The following is a 20,019-nucleotide window of genomic DNA, read 5'->3' on the forward strand; positions in this document are numbered from 1 at the left end:
TCGGGAATTGGATTAAGAGGCATGGCGATGAAGACACCACCTGTTCTGTCACATAATGACTATTAGGATAGAATAGCTAACATAGAATTAATTAGCAAAATAAGACATCGGTGGAGCCTTTCATAGTGCTTCCAGATTGTTGCAATTGTTTTAAAGACCCTAATACCGTCGCCATGTAATTGTCCCTTGATTTTCTGTCGTTCATAATGTAGAATGGTTATTTTTTCCCCTCACAAGTGTACCATTTATTGAGAAAAATATCAAAATAAACACACCAAAATCCTTGGAGTGCACCAGAGTACCAATGAGCTGCAGCAAATCATCCTTGTTGTCACACAATGGATAAGGTAAATCTATCTATCTATCTATCTATCTATCTATCTATCTATCTATCTATCTATCTATCTATCTATCTATCTATCTATCTATCTATCTATCTATCTATCTATCTATCTATCTATCTATCTATCTATCTATCTATCTATCTATCTATCTATCTATCTATCTATCTATCTATCTATCTATCTATCTATCTATCTATCTATCTATCTATCTATCTATCTATCTATCTATCTATCTATCTATCTATCTATCTTTTTCAAGTCACATTTATTTATATAGTTCTTAATCACAAAAATGTCTCAAAGGACTGCACAGGATTACAATGACACAATTACCTGATCTTCTGTCTGTCTGTCTGTCTGTCTCCATTCATCCATTCATCAAAAATGTCCACCCTGTCGGCTTACTTTGTTTGAAGTTTGTTGTCTTTATTACATGCTTGTAGTTTGTGTTTGTGTTTGAGGAGTATGTTAATAGATTGAGAAATGAAATTGTGAGAGACAGAACTGGAGTAGTAGTGGAACTGAGCAAGCGTGTGGATAAGAGAGTACTCGGTTGGTTTGGACACATGGAGGGGATGGATGAGGAGCGAATGTTGAAGAGCAGAAATAAATTGAAGGAGACCAAGAGGAAGACCGCAATTGACGTGGATGGATGGTGTTATGAGTGCATGTAGTGGAAGCTAAAGCTCTTGTTGGTGATAGGAATGAGTGGAGATGTGTTGTGAAAGGATAGTAGGATGTTTGGACGCGTTCTAAAGAATGGGCAGGGCACCCGTATGATGCCGCAGGGGTAAACCAGTGAAAGCTGTCGGGCCCTGCTGTTGAACAGAAGAGTGTGTTGTGTCACCCTGACCCGAGTGACATGGCCGCTTTCTTGTGTCCCGTTTCATCTGGAGGGACGAAAGCATGACCGACTTGGGTGCCGAGGTGCTTAACTTGTGGGTGTTTGGGCATTTTGGTTGGTCATGGTCCCAAAAAAATTGTGTGAGATTTTTTTGCTACTTTTTGCCTTTTTTATTTTCTTTGTTTTTTTTTTGTATGTGTTTGTCTTGCTGCCGGTCACCCCTCTCGAGGGATATGACCAGGGTAGATAGATAGAAAATAGTTAGAACTTCACCCATATGGCATTTGTGTCTTAATACTAAGGCGCCAATGTGATATGACACAAAACATTGACTCTGCTACTTGACATTACTGTTTAGGTTTTGTGTGTGTGTGTATGATGTGACTATGAAGCTAAGCCAGCCATGTTTTGTTTAGCATACAGTCGAATCAGATGTACTCCTCCTTTTATGCCATTGCCCACACTCTAATGCATAATGAGGACCCTTAATGGAAACACAGAGATGATGGTCTGCTTGCAAAGTCTCGATTCATCCTCAGGTGGATCAAATCCTGTCCGAGCTGAGGCTGCAGACGGACGAGCTGAAGGAGATCATGAAGCGGATTCGTCGTGAGATGGACAAGGGATTGCGTTTGGAGACGCATGAGGCGGCCAGCGTCAAAATGCTGCCCACCTACGTCTGCTCCACACCCGAGGGATCAGGTAAGAAGTTTGCGCTGTCTGTCATCCGTGGGCAAGGACTTTATACCAAATGTTGGTCGGGACAGAGGTGGGGGACTTCCTGGCTCTGGACCTGGGGGGTACAAATTTCAGGGTAATGCTGGTCAAGGTGGGAGCTGACAAGGAGAGGAGTTGGAAAGTGGAGACCAAGAACCAGATGTATTCCATTCCTGAAGACGCTATGACGGGAACTGCGGAAATGGTGAGTGCTCTCAGACTTGAGACACTTGACTTAAAATGTTCTCTGTGTCACAAGCCAGAGACGGGGACAGGACCCAATAGCGTTCGTTTAACTCAGTTTTATTGAAAAAAAAAAGAGAGCAGTTCTTGCTTCCACGATCCGAAGATCGTCGGACACGGGCAGCTGATGGCAGGAACACGGAAGTGAGGATAGTTGTGGGTGGCAGGAAAGCTGGTTGGTAACCGGGACAGGGGAGCAAGGGCAGTAATCGAGTCCAGAAAAAAGGTCGGCAACAAGTATCAGGCAGGAAACAGGGCAAAACAGGTCGTGGTCAAAAAACGGGTATCAGGCAGGAAACAGGGCAAAACAGGTCGATGGCCGGGACAGAAGAGCAGGGCAGAAACGGGTCCAGAAACAGGTCGGCAACAGGTAATCAGGCAGGAGAAACAGAGCGGGACATTGTCAGAGGGTACGGTGCTTGCCTAGCAAAAGCGTAGGTTCGCAGGACGGTCTGACGGGTTCCTCTTGGAAGCCGGGGGTATAAAAAGGGTCCACGAACCAATCAGCGCTTAAGGCTGTTGCCGCCAATGGGGCATTCACAGGTGCCCCGAATCAGCAATCATGACACTCTGATGCATTCGGAAAAGTCACAAGAGTATGGGAATCTCAGCTACAACATAGACACACCCAGTAATTGGGTTATTTCTTTTCAGGTCAATCAATTATTCATTTTCTGGGGGTGCTGCAGCCCATCCTAGCTGATTTCAGGAGTGGGGAGGGAACACCTTGGATGGATTGCCAGCCAATCACATGGCACACTGAGACAGACAAAAATTCACTCACACACTCATTCTCAGGGACAATTTTTGGAACGCCAACTGGCTTTCCATGTATGTTTTGAGGATGTGGGAGGAAACTGTTGTACCTGGAGAAAACTCACCCCCTGGGAGAACATGCAAACTCCACACAGGAGAGGCTAGTAGCTGGAATTGAACAAGAGCGCTTTGAACTGTGAGGCAGATTTGCTTACCAATCATCCAGAGTGCTGCCTGTAGATTGACTTATCGTAATTACCTTTGGTAGGTTAATAAACAACTAAAAATTTGGGGTCTGTTACCATTTCTTTGTAGGCAAAACCAACGTGTTTTACTGTCCATTATGCAAGATATTTGCTTTGGTAGCCTTTGACAGTGGAAATTTGCTGCAGAGTCTTCATAATCTTAAGTGATACATCCTGGCAGTCCTATTTAGATTTCCTGGCAAACTAAACATATTTTGACTTGAACGCAGCTAGCTTAATGCTAACACATAAAAGGAATGAATTTGAGACCCCTGCGTTATATTCTAATTTGAGACCCGTGCGTTATATTCTAATTGTATTCATAATAATCATAATATAATGTGAAAGTTTAACGTTTTTGAAAAGAAAATTCCAGAAGTGTGAAGTTAAATAAGGAATAAATAAGACAATTTAATACATGGTTTAATTTTATGTAATGACACGTGAGGCACAGCCTCACCTGCCTCCCCTGACCGCACATCACTGCCAAGAATATATTTTCTGGCTTATTTTCTTCTTCTTTGCAGTTGTTTGACTACATCGCAGAGTGCATGTCGAACTTTTTGGACCGGCACAACATCAAGCACCGAAAACTCCCTCTGGGTTTTACTTTCTCTTTCCCGGTGCGACACGAAGACATCGATAAGGTAACGGCAATGGCCGTCGCCTCGTTTCCTGTTCCTGGACTACAGCCTAGGTTATGTTTGTGTGCGCAGGGAATTTTACTCAACTGGACCAAAGGTTTTAAAGCTTCTGGGGCTGAAGGCAACAACGTCGTTGGGTTGCTAAGAGATGCTATCAAGAGGCGAGGGGTATGTTGAAACTCGAGGTTTCATTAGCGTCTGTGAATTTGTCTACTTTACACCCAGATTTTTCTCAGGTTTCTTTGTATTTGTGATATTTGTATTCAATCTGTACATTTTAAATTTCTTCTTCTTCTTTAATTATGAATGTTGTGTGTTTTTAGCGCCCCCTAGTGGTAAAATACAACAACTGACCTCATTAAAAACAATCAGTATTGATTGTAAGCAAAAATACTGAGGCTCACTTAAAGGACTTGATTGTCCGTCATCTTGCTGCTTCAGGTACCCCCCAAAACAGACTTTTCTCAGATTTCTTCGTAATTATTTTATACTTTTTCAAATTGTAAATTTTGAAAAGCTTCTTCCTTTTTTGGTTATGAATGTTGTGTATTTTAGCGCCCCCTAATGGTAAAAAAACCCAACTTGTTTTATTAAAATCAATCAGTATTGATAGTAAGCAAAAATACAAAAACTATCATATAGATTTGCATTTTTTCAAATACGAGGAATGTGAATTCGTTTATCATGAGGCTAACTTAAAGGACATGATTGTCCATCATCTTGCTGCTTCGTGTACCCCCCAAAACAGACTTTTCTCAGATTTCTTTGTAATTATTATATCCATCCATCCATTATCTGCACCGCTTATCCTCAGTAGGGCCGCGGGGTAATTATTATATATTTTTTCAAATTAAACATTTTGAAATACTTCAGGCCTTGACAGGAAGAACGGAGACAGGACCCACTTGCATGACGTTTCTCACAAGTTTTATTAGAAGAAAGGAAAAGGGTTGCGCCCAAGATCCGGTGATCGCTGGGCGCGGGAAGCAGGTCGCTCTGAACGCGGTAGAGGGACGTCCGTGGCGAGCGATGGCGGTGTCGGGAACGAAAAAACGGGTCGAAAGCCAGGAGAGGAGAGTAGACGTGTTCAGGATCAAAAAACGGGTCGAAGCCTGGAAACAGACGGGAGCAAAAACAGGTGGGAGTCAGGGTCGAAAAGAACTTGCCTAGAGTAAACCGAGGTTCGTAGACGGACTGACCACAGGTGACGGAGAGACGTGGGTTTAAATAGTGACAGGGAGCCAATCAGAGTCCTAGGCCGCCAAAGAAGGGGCACAGGTACATCACATCAGTAATCATGACACTTCCTTTTTAATTATGAATATTGTGTATTATTTAGCGCCTCCTAGTGGTAAAAAACAACTTTCCTTGTTAAAAACAATCAGTATTCATTTGAATAGTAAGCAAAAATACATAAACTATCATTAAGACATGCTTTTTTTAAAAATACTTGTAGGTCGAGGAATGTGTATTCATTTATTATGAGGCTCACCTAGAGGACATGATTGTCCGTCATCTTGCTGCTACGTGTACCCGTCAAAACAGACCTTTGTCAGATTTCTTTGTAGTTATCATATTTTATTCAAATGGTGCATATTCAAATACTTTTTCTTTTTTAATTAAAAATTCTGTGTATTATTTGGCGCCTCCTAGTGGTAGATAACAACTTACCCTATTAAAAAACAATATTGATTTGAATAGTAAGCAAAAATACATGAACATTTTTTAAATATTTGTAGGTCGAGGAATGTGTATTCATTTTACATAACATGAGGCCCGTCTAGAGGGACCTGACATGATTGTCATCTTGCTGCTACCTGTACCCACCAAAACAGATTTTTCTCTAATTTCTTTTTAATTACTATATTTTTTATTAAAATTGTACTTTTTGAATGACTTTTTCTTTTTTAATTATGACTGCTGTGTATTATTTAGCGCATCCTAGTGGTAGAAAACAACATACCCTATTAAAAACAAGATTGATTTGAAAAGTAAGCAAAAATACCTGGAACTTGCATTTTTTAAATACTCGTAAGTGGCGGAATGTGTACTCGTTTTAGATAACATGAGGCTCACCTAGAGGGACCTGACATGATTGTCTGTCATCTTGCTGCTACAGTACCTCCAAAAACCTTGAGAAGAAAAATATGGTCACTCTGAGTCTCTGTAGTGATATTCTTCCTTGTGCTTTTCAGCACTTGTTTTCGGTTGCACTACACAATACAAGGACATCTAGTGGTCAATGATTAGATACCAAGACAATTTTGTGTTTTAATGAAAAAGTCACACTTTTGTCAAATGAGTTGTCCAATGTCCCTGTTCTTTTTCCCATATTAATCTCTTCCTTTTATTGGCCTGTGTCAGATATGGCTTTTTCTTTGGCACTCTTCCTTGAAAGCCAGCATCTTCACTGTAGATGTTGATACTGGTGTTTTGTGGATATTATTTAACCCAACTGCTAGCTGAGTACCCATTTCTAAATCCAGAGACTCTAATGTACTTGTCCTCTTGCTTGGTTGTACAGCAGGCCTCCCACTTCTCTTTTTACTTTGTTCAGAGCTCGTTTGTGCTGTATTCAGGAGAGAGTAGTACACACCATTGTTGGAGATCCTTTGTTTATTTGTAATTTCTCACCTGGAATAGCTTTCACTTCTTAGATCCATAATAGACTGTCAAGTTCCACGTGAAAGTTATCTTTCTCTGGCCACTCTGAAAGTTAAAACACACTTACAAAAATGATGCTCCAGATACTTGACAAGCTCAAAGGAAGGTCCGTTTTATAGCTTTGTCATTCAGCTAAACTGTTTTCAGTTGTGCTAACTTCATTGCTCAAGAGTTTTTTTAAACACCCATTAACCTTTTAGCGCAATTAACAAACACAGGGTACTATTTGAACACTTGATTGCTATCTATCTATCGATATACCAAAGTCATAGCCCCTTCATGAACGTGGCTAGAGTCAAAAACACACTCACATTCCCCAAATATACATTCCCCTTCGCTCTTACCAACCTGACACCGAACCTTAAGCCCATAGCACAACAAGGGGTGAGTTTCTGTGCCATGCAACCCTTCATCAGCAGAAAGGCCTGACAGCATACACTGATTTACCCCCTCCGCATCATATGTGTCGATATCAGTCATTTTAACTACCCTCGAGTGCTGGTTGCAAAACATTTGTAGCTAAAATAGTCACATACCACATTACCAATGTATGGGGTGTATTTGTGATTAGATTAATGTTATCTTCATTTAAAAAAAAACAGTGCCGACCCCAAACCTTTGAACAGCAGTGTATTTTGAGAGTAATAGAAAGCCATTTCAAATAATTCCAATCCATGTAGTTTTTGTGATACTTTCCAGGACATTGAGATGGACGTGGTTGCCATGGTGAATGACACGGTGGCCACCATGATTTCGTGCTATTACGAAGATCGCAGCTGTGAAGTGGGAATGATCGTTGGTAGGAAATGAAGACACTAAACGAACCCAAACCTTTCCTTCCCCCAATTCGATGGACTTCCGTTTATCAGGTACAGGTTGCAACGCTTGTTACATGGAGGAGATGAGAACGGTGGAGCTTGTGGAAGGCGAGGAAGGCCGCATGTGCGTCAACACGGAATGGGGTGCGTTCGGTGATAATGGCGAGCTGGAGGAGTTCAGGCTGGAATATGACAGAGTGGTGGACGAGAACTCTATCAACCCGGGACAGCAGCTGTGAGTTGGAAACAGTAAAGAAAACACTTAAATGGACACACACGTCTTCATTGACGTAGAACAGGGGTCACCAACCTTACGCTGAGAGCTCCTTTCTTGTTACTGATTAGCACAAAGGGGATGGTTCGTTTGCATTTTTTCACTGACAAGTTTTCATGTTATTACTATGTTTTTACTATGTTATTACCATGTTGTAATTATTAGAAGTAGGTTTAAATAGGTCCAGTCAACCACTAAACAACCCTGTCACCAAATTTAAATTTCTTGGAGCTGTAAAGAGGGGTCAGAACCAGAAATCATGGCGGGGATACCTCAAACCACAGTCACATTTGACAGACTTTACCCCAACTGGAGGGACAAGAACATAGCAGTGAAATCTAAGATCAGACTCATGCAAGCGCTGGTTACTTCCATCTTCCTCTACGCTTGCGAGAGATGGATTTTCACAGCGAAACTGGCAAGAAAATCCAGGCCATGGAGATGCGATGCTACAGGAAACTTCCAGGCATCAGCTACTTAGCCCATGTGAGAAACGAAACAGTGCGCAACACCCTCAGAGGGCACATTGGACCCTACCAAGAACTGTTGTCAACTGTGTGTGGACAGAAACTTCGGTGGTATGGTCTTGTCATCAGGACTGGCGAAGGTAATTTTCCAACGCACAGTCCAGGGTGCAGGAAGAAGAGCGAAAAAGAACTGGGCCAACAACAATGGGAAATGGACTGGGGCCAACCTTGCCATGACCAAAGAACAGGCCAGGGACCGTCAACAGTGGAGAAGGCTGTCCAGATTTGCGTCCTCATTGGTTCCCTGACAACCTATGCGTTTAAGGGATCTGCGAACCGTGAACCAACCACTAAAACATCATAACAATTAAAATTACAATTTGGTAAACCTGTTCAATGACCAATTACTGGCTATTTTCAGAAGACTACACCTTGGTGACCCCTCACCTAAGCATTCCCATTTTAGTTTAATTAGCCTCAAGGGATCTGTCAATGTCCACTGACCTTTAATAGACTCTTTTATTTCAAGATTTACTTCTACTGTTTACATTATAGAAAACATGATAGAATACACATTCACTTGCTAGCTAACTTACTTCCTTTTTTACAAAACAGCAGAATGCACACGCTAAGCTAGCTCGCAAGCCTTACACTTAAATTTTTAATCACAAACAAACAAGCTAGCCACTGATTCACTTAAAAAAACCCTCAATTGATTAAATTAGCTGGTCTCACTCTCACCTTTTTGAAAAAATATACTTCGACCCACTAGTTATTTAGCCTTACACTCACTTTTTGAAAACATATCACGCTAAATTCACATTGATTCGCTAAGATAGCTAGCCTCAACCTCACTTCTCTGAAAACATCCGAATCCAAATGATTCTTTTCCTTTTTTTGTTAGTTTTATATCCAATCGTGTTCTGCGAGTTAGGTAGCCGGCGACTCACTTTAGATTCAATATCTTACCTTATTCGCTAAACCAGAGATCTAAACTTTATTTTTTTAAATCACATCAGAAATGACTCACTTAACCAGCCAGCTAGCTTATGTTGTAAATCCACTTTTTCCTCCTCCGTCTGTTCGAATGATGAGAAGGTGGTTTATCAGAACAGAAGACAGGAGAGAATGAGCAGTTCTTTTGAAGGTTTTACTGTCACGGACCAGGAACGGAGACGGGACCCAATTGCGTTCGTTTTACTCAGTTTTATTTAGAAGGAGAAAAGGACTTGCATCCACGATCCGATGATCGTCGGTCACGGGTAGCAGATAGCTGGAACGCGGAAGTGGCACGTCCGTGTCGAGCGAACATAGTGGTAGACAGTGAGAAAAAACAGGTCGATGGCTGGGGCGGAGGAGCAAAAACATAAAGAGGTCCAGAAAAAGGTCGGCAACGGGAATCAGACGGAGAATCAGACGGGCAGGATCGAGTCAGGAGTCACAAAAGTTTGCCTAGCGTATAGCGTAGGTTCACAAACGATCCGACAAGTGTTGTCAGGAAGGCGGGTGTTTAAAAAAGAGGAAGCAGCCAATCAGCGTCCAACGGAGCAGACTCAGGTGCCCCGCATCAGTAATCATGACATTTACTCGCCGAATATTCCGGGCATCATTATTGTAATAACGCGGGTTCATTAGCTCAAACGAAAGCTAAACTTAGTTGGAATTAAAACTTCAGCTGAAGCAGCGGAGAAAATTTTCCACGTGTTCTAGCAAGTCTCATATGATAGCGCTCAGGGTTGGGTAGGGTTACTTTAACTGGATTACTTTCAATTACTTTTGGATTACTCCAATACCAAATATGCTAATAAAAGACAAAAGAAACTAAATATGAATAAAATGACTAAATTTTGTGCAGGCTTGGGGAGTAACGGAATACATGGAACGGCATAAATGATGTCGGCAAGCTGTTTGCGTTGATTTTCATTTTGTTTCTGTCGCATTTTATATTAGTTTTGCCGGAGATCAAAGAGATCAAAGCCAGGAGAGAAAGCTTACCACGTGTTGTGAGTCATCATTTTATTCATATTTAGTTCATTTTGTCTTTTATTAGCATATTTGGTATTGGAGTAATCCAAAAGTAATTGAAAGTAATCCAGTTAAAGTAACCCTACCCAACCCTGATAGCGCTCAAGCCTACTTCAGGCTACAAAATAAAGCACAATTGAAATAACGAGAAAGTTGTATTTTCACACAAACGAATAAAGTTAAATAGATGAAGTTATAAATGAAAAATATATTTACAATCATGAGTAAACATAGGCATTGACACATTCCCATATTACAACACTTCATACTGACTTTTGGTCACCAATCAGAGCAAAGGGGTCTTGCACAGTAGCTCACCTGAGTTCCTGATAGCGGTTGCTAAGCTACGTGCTGCTTTCCCTTAAGGATGTTTATAGATGAGGAAGAGGCCCCACATGTCAGTAGCAGACCTCCATGTGTCAGATTGATGAGCTGGCCACATTGCCGGTCCGCCTAATGACTGTTTACCTTCGACGCCAAACAAACCTGGAGGCCACCTTCACTTAGCCTCTTGAGCACTTGGTCTCTGCTGGCGTCACTTTCAAAGTCAAAACTGTGTCTTTCAGCATATTTTCTCTTGTTTTAATTCGAGTGTGCCCCCATGCAGATTTGAGAAGCTGATCAGCGGCAAATACATGGGCGAGCTGGTGCGGTTGGTCATGATGAAGCTGGTCAACGAGAACTTGCTGTTCAATGGCGAAGCCTCGGACGTGCTGAAGACACGCGGGAGTTTCGAGACCAGACACGTCTCGCAGGTGGAAAGGTCAGCACGGTGGTTGGGGACATAAAATAAGGGTTATGTTCAGTGTTCCCTCTAAGCTGCGCGCGTGCGCAATTGCGCACTGCTCGCACATTCTCAGCGCACAAGAAAATCTAGCCAGCGCACAAAAATGAGGGCTCAAAATAACTAATTAAGAAGCGAATTAAGTCAAAGTTACAGTGCATGAAGGTAAAAATACACGGGTTCCCCTGACGTTGTGTCCTAAATGCGGTATTTTGAAGTCGAGTCGAAGTAGAACGAAGTTGAGTAAAGTTAGTAGAGTTTGTCGAGAACCGGCTTCTTCGGCTTGGCTGACGAAAAGGAACCGGCTCTTTCGGGTCCTAAACGGCTCTTCAGGTTGTTTTTGCTTCTTTAATCCCAACATGACCAAATATTATGCCAAATCATGCACAAAATGACTTAAAAGAAGGGGGGAATAGAACAAAAAAGAAAAAAATACCAAAATGAACAAGTAATGAAAAGCTGAGAAAAAAAGAAACAAAAGGAAGAGAAAAAAAGAAGGAAAAAATTTAGAAAAAAGCCAGAAAAAAAGAAAAGAAAGAAATGTAGGAAAAAAGTAAATAGAGAACAAAAAGAAAAACGTATCAGCTCGGAAAAAATAAACACAATGAGATTTTTTTTAAAGGAATTTAAAAAAAAAAGTAGAAAAAAAACACGGAAGAAAGAAGAAAAAGTTTGTGTTGCATTCAAATAATTTCCAATTATATCAAGTGAATCTTGTTGCCAACATTGTACTTTAATGTGATTAAGTACAGTTCTGTATCTTACAACCGACTAAATAAGCCCCCAAAAATGTTAATATTATGCGACAAAATATATCACGAAATAAAAAGATATGGATATCTTGTGAAAGAATTATAAGAACAAACGACGTTTGTAGGCCGTACAACCTTTGCAATAGTACATGAGTCAATTCATTCAAAAGAGAAAAATAATTTTGCATTGCCGGAAACTCAGCAAAATGTAACGTGATGTCAAGTTTTGGACATGTTTGATAATTAATTATCTTGCCACACTTGGGATTATGGTTGCTCACTGTTCTTTCAAGCGTTGCTCACCGACTTTGTGTGAACGCTCAGACCTGTGGAAAATTAGTGGGAACATTGGTTACGTTACAAGTCGGGTGATTTTTATGTACTGTTATCCCTTGTAATTAGCGGCTTCAGTCCATCGTGGGTTGAAATAGATGCCGCAATCAATTAAACCAGTTTTGCTGAAAATATTCCACCCGGCATGAAATGTCCCCCCTGTCATAATTGCTCATTGCTCTCACCTGTGCCCGCTCGTTTGGTGCCAGCTGTTGCTAGTTAGTTGCCTGATTGATTCCCCTCCTATTTATACCCAGTGCTCCAGTCATCCTTGTCAGTCCGTCAGCAAACCTCTGCATATGCAAGGCAAGCACTTTTTACTCTGGCTCCCGTTGGTCCCGTCTTCGTCCGTCTCCCACTCGTCTGATTTTCCCATTTGCTCTGGCTAACGACCGGTTTTTGACCATCCACCACGTTCTGTTCTTTTGTTCCGGCTCTCGACCCGTTTTTGCCCATGACCACGCTCCGATCTTCCATCCTGGCGTATCACTTCTGCATTACGATCACGCACCGATCCCTTGAGCTCCTTGCTCCCTCTGTCCAGCGAGCACCGGATCGCTTGCGTTTGTTTCCTTGATATCCCCAAAAACTTTTGTGAGTAATTGTTACGCATCTGGGTCCTCCCCCTGTTCTGGTTCTGACACCCCCTAGCGCAAACGCTACTAAAACCACTCGTTACCATAGAATCAACTACAAACTCCTGCGGAGTTGTTTTAGTGACGTTTGCGTGACGGGGACATTTCATGCCAGGGCGACAATTTTTGCCACAACACCGGTTATTTTTTGCCATTCCGTCCGCCAAAAATCGAATTGCACTTGTGCGACCACAATCCGAAATTGCATATTGCCTGAGCGGAGATTTGCGTAGCACACTTTTTCTCTTTTTTCATTATTTCCACTTGAAATGAAGTGAACTCATGCGATTTATTCTACCCAATTGCTGCGAGCGGGGACCGACGGGGACCAGCAGTTTTGGTCTGCCTAAAATAAAATGCACAGCTTGGCCGCAATCTATTATCCCCAGTCCACTATTTATGAGAGCACAGGCCGAGAGAGCAAACTGGTGTCATTCATGGCAACTATTTTTTCCACCTGACGTCAACCAGACCCTTGCAGCCACAATCTATTATCCCCAGTTGACCACTGTATTGCTGCCAGCGGAGGGTGGAAGAGTGCCTCTTAAAAGTGGAGAGGTTACACTGCGAGTTTTTGCATATCTGGTTTCCATTCACCGTCATAAACGAGGGATTACAGTATTATAAGATTCATGAGCATGCAAATTAAGAAAATATATACATTAATGCCAGATCAGCAGGACACTTTTACTCAGCTTGACAATTTTTCTGATTTTACTGAATTAAATAAAATAGTAATTGAATGGAGCAAGTTAACACGGCCTCTGCGTGCGGAGTTTGCGTGTTCTCCCCTTGTCTGCGTGGGTTTTCTTCCAGGCGGATTGCCCCTAGGTGTGAATGAGCGAGCGAGTGAGTGTACGTGTGCCCTGCAACTGTCTGGCAACCAGTTCAGGGTGTCCCCTGCCCACTGCCAAAGGTTGCCTGGGATGGGCTCCAGGGCCCCCGCGACCCTTGTGAGGATAAGTGGAGCAGAAAATGAATGGATGGATGGATGGATTGATGGATGAATGGATCAAGTTTATCTGCCATATTTATTTTTTTCTTAAATATATTACTTCTTATTTTACTATAGGTATAACTTATATTGGGCTCGGTGGCCTTGGGGGTAGGGCGCCCGCCCCGAGATTGGGAGGTTGCTGGTTCAAGCCTCGGCTGGGTCATACCTAATACTTACAACATTGGTACCCATTGCCTCCCTGTTTGGCGCTCGGCATTAGGAGTTGGAATTGGGGGATTTGGTCACCTAATGACGCCCAACACCTCAGTTGGGTTGAGCGAGGGGGCTGGGAATCCCCTCCTCTGTATCAATCTAACAGAAAGAGTCAGAAATGTGATTGTGTTCTTGACTCTAGCCACCTCCCACTAGGGGATATGGCTTCGGTATATAAAGATATAACTTAAATCGGAAAATGCTGTTCTACTAGAGGTTATGAGAGCCAAGAAATCCACAGGTTTGAGAAAGTTCCCCATAGGGGACCCAGTGCTTTGGACTGCTCTACCCTCTGACGTACGATTTGCAACCTTTGTGGAAGTGTTTAAATCTCAAGCCAGAATTCTATTTTAAAGCTAATGAGTGATGTTGACCTCATACCTTTGCTTTCTTGTCATTAAAGGAGAAGGACAAGCTTGGGTATTGTAATGGTGATCTGTGCAGCCCTTTGTGACTTTCTGTGATTAAGGGCTATGCAAATAAACATGACTCGACTTTACTCACAAACAAAGAAAGCTGGTAATGGGTCTTGTTGGGAATTAAATATCAAAATGTACCGTTTACTAAATTGTTTGAATTAGTTATCTGACTCCATTTACCAAACACAACCTACATTCACTCAACAATTTATGCGCGCTCGTTTCTTGAGGGAAAAGTGAACAGGAAAGCCAACATTTTCAGACAAGGGCAGATTTATTCTCCCTAACAAAAACGGACGAAGTAGCGACGTTGGCGTCTGTTTGAAGCCTTTTTCTGAAGTCCTCTTGCGTTTCTCCTATTGGTCATCTTCTCCCCGCATAATGGTGTGCCGGCTCCTCCCATGGGCGTCCCAAGGAAGTCCAACGTGGGCTTCACAATCTCAAAGACGAGCGTCTTGATGTCTGGAACATTCTGTGTCAGCACACTCACGCGTCTTGTTATCAACAGAACTAGACAAAATATTATGCATTTAGAACAGCCTGACCTGACAAGACATTGTACATTGAACTAAAGCCCACTCGTGTAAAATCCTTCATAGTGAAATGTATAAAATCCTTTATAGTCAAATGTATAAAATCCTTCAGTTTTCAACATTTATGCAATTCCTAATTGTATCCCCATAATCCACCACATTGTCAGAATGCAACCTTCCTCCTCATTCCGATTTTCGGTCTCCTTTTATGCAGCGACTCAGGCGACAGGAAGCACATCTACAACATCCTGACGTCGATGGGCGTGCTGCCGTCCGAGCTGGATTGCGACATTGTGGGTTTGGTCTGCGAGAGCATCTCCACTCGCTCGGCTCACATGTGCGGTGCCGGTTTGGCCGGCGTCATTAACCTGATGAGGGAGAGACGAGGCCAGGAGGCCCTCAGCATCACCGTGGGCGTGGATGGCTCTGTTTACAAGCTACACCCGTGGTGAGAAACGGTCCGGGATGGGAGGGGGGAATGCCAGAGGTGGGTAGGGTAGTCAAAAATTGTACTCAAGTAAAAGTACTGTTACTTCAGAATAAATATGACTCAAGTAGAAGTGAAAAGTAGTCTTCCAAATAACGATCTATCTACCCCGGTCATATCCCTCGAGAGGGGTGACCGACAGCAAGACACATACAAAAACAAAGAAAATAAAAAAGGGAAAAAGTAGCAAAAAACACACACAATTTTTTGGGGGACCATGTCCAACCCAAATGCCCAAACAAGTTAAGCACCTCGGCACCCAAGTGGGTCACGCTTTCGTCCCTTCAGATGAAAAGGGACACAAGAAAGCGGCCGTGTTACTCGGGTCAGGGTGACACCACATACTCTTCTGTTCAACGGCAGGGCCCGACACCTTTCACTGGTTTACCCCTGCCGCATCATACAGGTGCCCTGCCCATCCCTTGGAACGCGTCCAAACTTCCAACTATCCTTTTACAACACCTCTCCACTCATTCCGATCACCAACAAGAGATATAGCTTCCCCTATATTTAGACCTCTTTCCTGCAGTGCACTCATAACTCCATCCAAATAACTACTTGAGTAAAAGTAAAAAAGTACTTGGTGAAAAAAGATCTGATTAACTGTAGCCATGTCTTATTAATCAGTGCTTAGCGCGTCCGCGGCACAGTTCTGAGGTCATAAGATCAAATCCAGCTACCAGCCTTCCTGTGCGGAGTTTGCATGTTCTTCCAGTGCTTGCGTGTGTTTCCTCAAGGCACTCTTTGGTTTCCTCCCACATTACAAAAACATGCATTTCAGGTTAATTAGCCGGTCCAAATTGTCCCTAAGTGTGAATGAGCGAGTGAGGTGTCTGTCTGTCCCTCTGTGCCCTGTGACTGGCTGGCAACCAGTTCAGGGTGTCCCCTGCTTACTGCCTGAAAATAGCTAGGATGGGCTCCAGCACCCCCGCGACCCTACTGAGGATAAGCGGTGCAGATAATGGATGGATGGATGCATGTTTTTAAAGGCTTGGCTAAAAAAGACAGGAAAATTGTTTTGGTTTGGTCACTTCGAGTTTCCATAGTTTGTATTTGTCCTTGTGGTTTTGAGCACTTGTTTTCGGTTGCATTACACCATATAGCGCCAGCTAGTAGCCAAATAATAAGTCTCTTAAATATTTGGTACTGGCACTGATACCAAAACCAAGTACTGCACTGGTAGGTACTCCTCTATTGATAAGAAGAACTGCTTAATTCAACATTTTAAACTGTTGAGCTGTGATTGGTTGTTAGCCAAGGATGGTATCAGAATCAATTGACCAATCAACGTATTGGTTTTAGTATCAAATTGTCATAGTAGCCATGGCGCCAGGTTCTGTCACGGTTGCCACGGCGCCCAATTGGCCCCGCCCATCGACACCAGCTGAAACGCGTTGACAGATTGCTGCCGGACTACTTAAACGCGGTTTTGCGAGTTGCCTGGTGTCTGAGCGTCTGCGAAACTCCTGCTAGACTCTGCGTGATATGCCAAGTCCTGTGAATCTCCGTTTTTGCCTGTGTTTGATCCTGTTTTATTTTTCGGCCCGATCTGTTTGGTTTTGACCACCCCTTAGTTTTGAATTCAAGCTACTTCCCCGAATCCCAGGATCGAATTGCGCTCATCCCTCCTCTCCCCAAATAAACTGTGAGTAACGTTACGCGATTGGGTTCTCATTCCTGTTTCCTGTCCTAGCACGTGACACCAATGGTATCAAACATCCTCAGTCCTTCCAAAACAACTAGTGTTACATAAATTCATGGAAAAAATAAACAAAAAGGAGCTCCAAGTTCTAAATTATTATCTGTTTCGAAATCACGTAAATCCTAATCGGCCATTTTTTTGCAGTTTCCGGGACAAGTTCCACAAAATAGTCCAAGAACTGACGCCGCACTGCAAGATCACCTTCATCCAATCAGAAGAGGGAAGCGGACGGGGCGCGGCCCTGATTTCAGCCGTGGCCTGCAAAATGGCGGCCTGCATGCTGACGCATTGAAAATCGGACCTTGCCAGACCGTTAAACTTGACTTCTGATCCTGGAACTTCTTCTTCTACTAAATATTTGTGCTGCTTTGGATTTTTTTGGGGTGGTGGATGGCGGAACTAGAAGAGAAGCACCTTCGCTGGATCGCTGCATCGTGAAATACCCATTTTTATTAGAAATTTGCCCTGAACGTGAGGGACAAATTGTGTTAAGATTTTTGGATTGATTTTAGTTCTTTTGACCCGATGACAACCAAAAACTACTCATTAGGTATTACCTTGTAATAAGCGTTCACCCGACATTTATTAGAACACAAATTGTAGGCTGACGATACAACTCACATGTATGTATTCTTTATCCTCTGTCAGGAAATGTTTCTATACTTCTACAGAATTACAACAAAAATACTACAGAATAACTGCAAAAATAAATATCAAATATAGTGCTTAAAAACAGGGGCCTCATATATCATTTTACTATTTTACTTTTATTCAGAAAATTTTAAAAGTATAGAATTACTACTATGGACTACTACAGTAATACTATATTACAAAATACTACTACAGAATCATTTACTCCCAAAATACTACAAAACGACAACTATAGAAATATTACAAAAATACCCCAAAAATATTACGAAAATAATAGTATGGAGATACTACAAGCATTCTATAAAAATACTACTAAAATACTGCTTTGGAAATACATCAATTATACATCTACTGAAATACTAAAGAAATACCAATATATATTACTAGAATGTAAAAAATTATGAAAGAAATATTACTAAAAAAATACCCATAGCGATACTACAAAAATTCTCCTATGGAAATATAAAAAAAATACTACAAAAATAAAACTACAATAACAATATACTACAAAAATACTACAGATATACAAAAATCATTCTTTTATGGAAATACTAGAAAATACAACAGAGATAGTACAAAAATACTAAAAGAAATAATACTACTGTGATATTATAAAAATACTATAATCCTAAAACTACTGTATTATACAAAAATACTACAGATATACAGCAAAATAAATCTACTTTTGAAATATAACAAAATTACTACAGAAACACTAAAACAATACTTTGAAAATACTACATAAAAATTACTTGAGTTAATTACAAAAAGTACAAAAGTAAACATAAAGTTACACTACAAAAAACTAAGAACTTAAAAAAAAATGAGACTTCAGAAATACTAAAAAAAAACATCTAAAAAAACTCACAGTAATACTTCAAAACTAAATAACAAACGAATTTATTTAAAAAGAAGTATAACATGTCACGTGCGGCCCCCGATTCCAAATAGTTGCCCAGCCCTGGAGTAAAACATGGAATCAGTTCTAGTAGATATAGAAAATATCAAGTCATGGGGGCTCCAAATCGAATTTTGCTTAAGGCCCTATGAAGACTTGGGCCGGTCCTATTTTCATGTCTGTATTATAGACCGCAAAATATATTTCCTGCCCCAGTGATAGATCTGTCAGAACCCGAACAGATGGTGGACCCAGATGCGTAACGTTTTCACACAAGCTTTATTTTCTGGAAATGGGGCAGTCATACGCATGAACACAAACGCCAGTTATTCAGCAATCGCTGGGCGGACGAAGTGAGACAGAGAAGTCAGGCGCGGGAAAACAGGAAGCCAGAGGCAGACGAGATCGAAACTGGACAGGACAGACAGAATCGAAACCGGATACTGGATACACGAGCAAGATACCGGACAGGGCGGGACAGACATAATCAATACCGGATACACAAGCAAGATACCGGACCGGACGGGAGAGATGGGATCGATACCGGATACTGGATACACGAGCAAGATACCGGACAGGATGTGACAGACGGGATCGATACCTGATATTTGATACATGAGCAGGATACCGGACAGGACGGGACAGACGGGATCAATACCGGATACTGGATACACAAGCAAGCTACAGGGCAGGACAGACGGTATCGATACCGGACACTGGAGCAAGATACAGGACGGGTATCAATACCGGGATACTGGATACACAAGCAGGATACCGGACAGAGTCAAAGTACACATCTTGCAAGTGAAGAGGTTCGTTGACGGACTGACAAGGAGTGAATGGGAGCACTGAGTTTAAATAGGAGGGGAGCCAATCAAGCAATGAGCGGCAGCTGGCGCCAAACGAGCGGGCCCAGGTGAGGGCAATGGGCAATCTAACAAGATAATTCAAAGAGTATTATTATTATTTGTGGTTTAAGACTTACAAGAATACTGAATTCACTGTGGTAAAATAAAAAGTAGTGCTTACTCTTTTTCAGCTTGGGAGTTTTCTACCTTATCTATGGAGGAGGGATTGGAATGAACAGCAAGTTCTTATGATGTATTTTATCGGGAAGAAATTCACGTATATGGTGATAAGTTCACAGAAAACACTTTACCATTGGAATTCAAAGGGAAATTATACAAACATTCTGATACAAATGAAATCATATTTACTTGTGTACAATCCAAATTGCATTTGCCTTCCCAACAGATTGTTAGGCTTTACACTAAACTCTTATAACTCATAAAGTAGCTTTACTTGAAACATCAAAACCCTCCTAAGCCAAGCACTGGTCTCTGGAACTTTGTTGAGGACAATATAATTGTCTATAGACATGAGAATTTCCTTTTCTGTGTACATCAACAATAAGAAAGTGAGCTTCTAAGCCTAGTTTTCACACATTTTATAGTAAAGAAGCTCCGCTCACATGCAACCTGAGAACAGGAAAGGCTCAACAGGAACTTGTATGCCAGCCCAATGACATGGTACGCATCTATAAAGAGGTTATATTGTAACTTTTTTCTTCTTTT

General features: G+C 41.8%; 1 protein-coding gene across 1 annotated transcript; it reads left to right on the forward strand.

Moving 5' to 3' along the window:
* The first annotated feature begins 338 nt into the window (after nucleotides 1-338).
* On the forward strand, nucleotides 339-17,398 carry gck (glucokinase (hexokinase 4)). The gene is made up of 10 exons (XM_088335273.1): nucleotides 339-347; nucleotides 1,728-1,890; nucleotides 1,956-2,110; nucleotides 3,677-3,796; nucleotides 3,866-3,961; nucleotides 7,157-7,256; nucleotides 7,327-7,510; nucleotides 10,649-10,804; nucleotides 14,922-15,155; nucleotides 17,041-17,398. Exons 1-10 carry the CDS (start codon nucleotides 339-341, stop codon nucleotides 17,186-17,188), a joined length of 1,365 nt encoding a protein of 454 aa, XP_088191399.1. The 3' UTR covers nucleotides 17,189-17,398.
* The last annotated feature ends 2,621 nt before the right edge of the window (nucleotides 17,399-20,019 follow it).

This window comes from Urocampus carinirostris, chromosome 5 (genome assembly GCF_059441175.1).
Source record: "Urocampus carinirostris isolate Australia breed hairy pipefish chromosome 5, RoL_Ucar_1.0, whole genome shotgun sequence".
NCBI lineage: Eukaryota > Metazoa > Chordata > Actinopteri > Syngnathiformes > Syngnathidae > Urocampus > Urocampus carinirostris.

Excerpts from the sequence above, each read along its gene's own strand:
- gck (XM_088335273.1), top strand. Across the intron at positions 2,111-3,676 it reads TGACGGGAACTGCGGAAATG|TTGTTTGACTACATCGCAGA; the intron begins GTGAGTGCTCTC and ends TCTTCTTTGCAG. Across the intron at positions 7,511-10,648 it reads ATCAACCCGGGACAGCAGCT|ATTTGAGAAGCTGATCAGCG; the intron begins GTGAGTTGGAAA and ends GCCCCCATGCAG.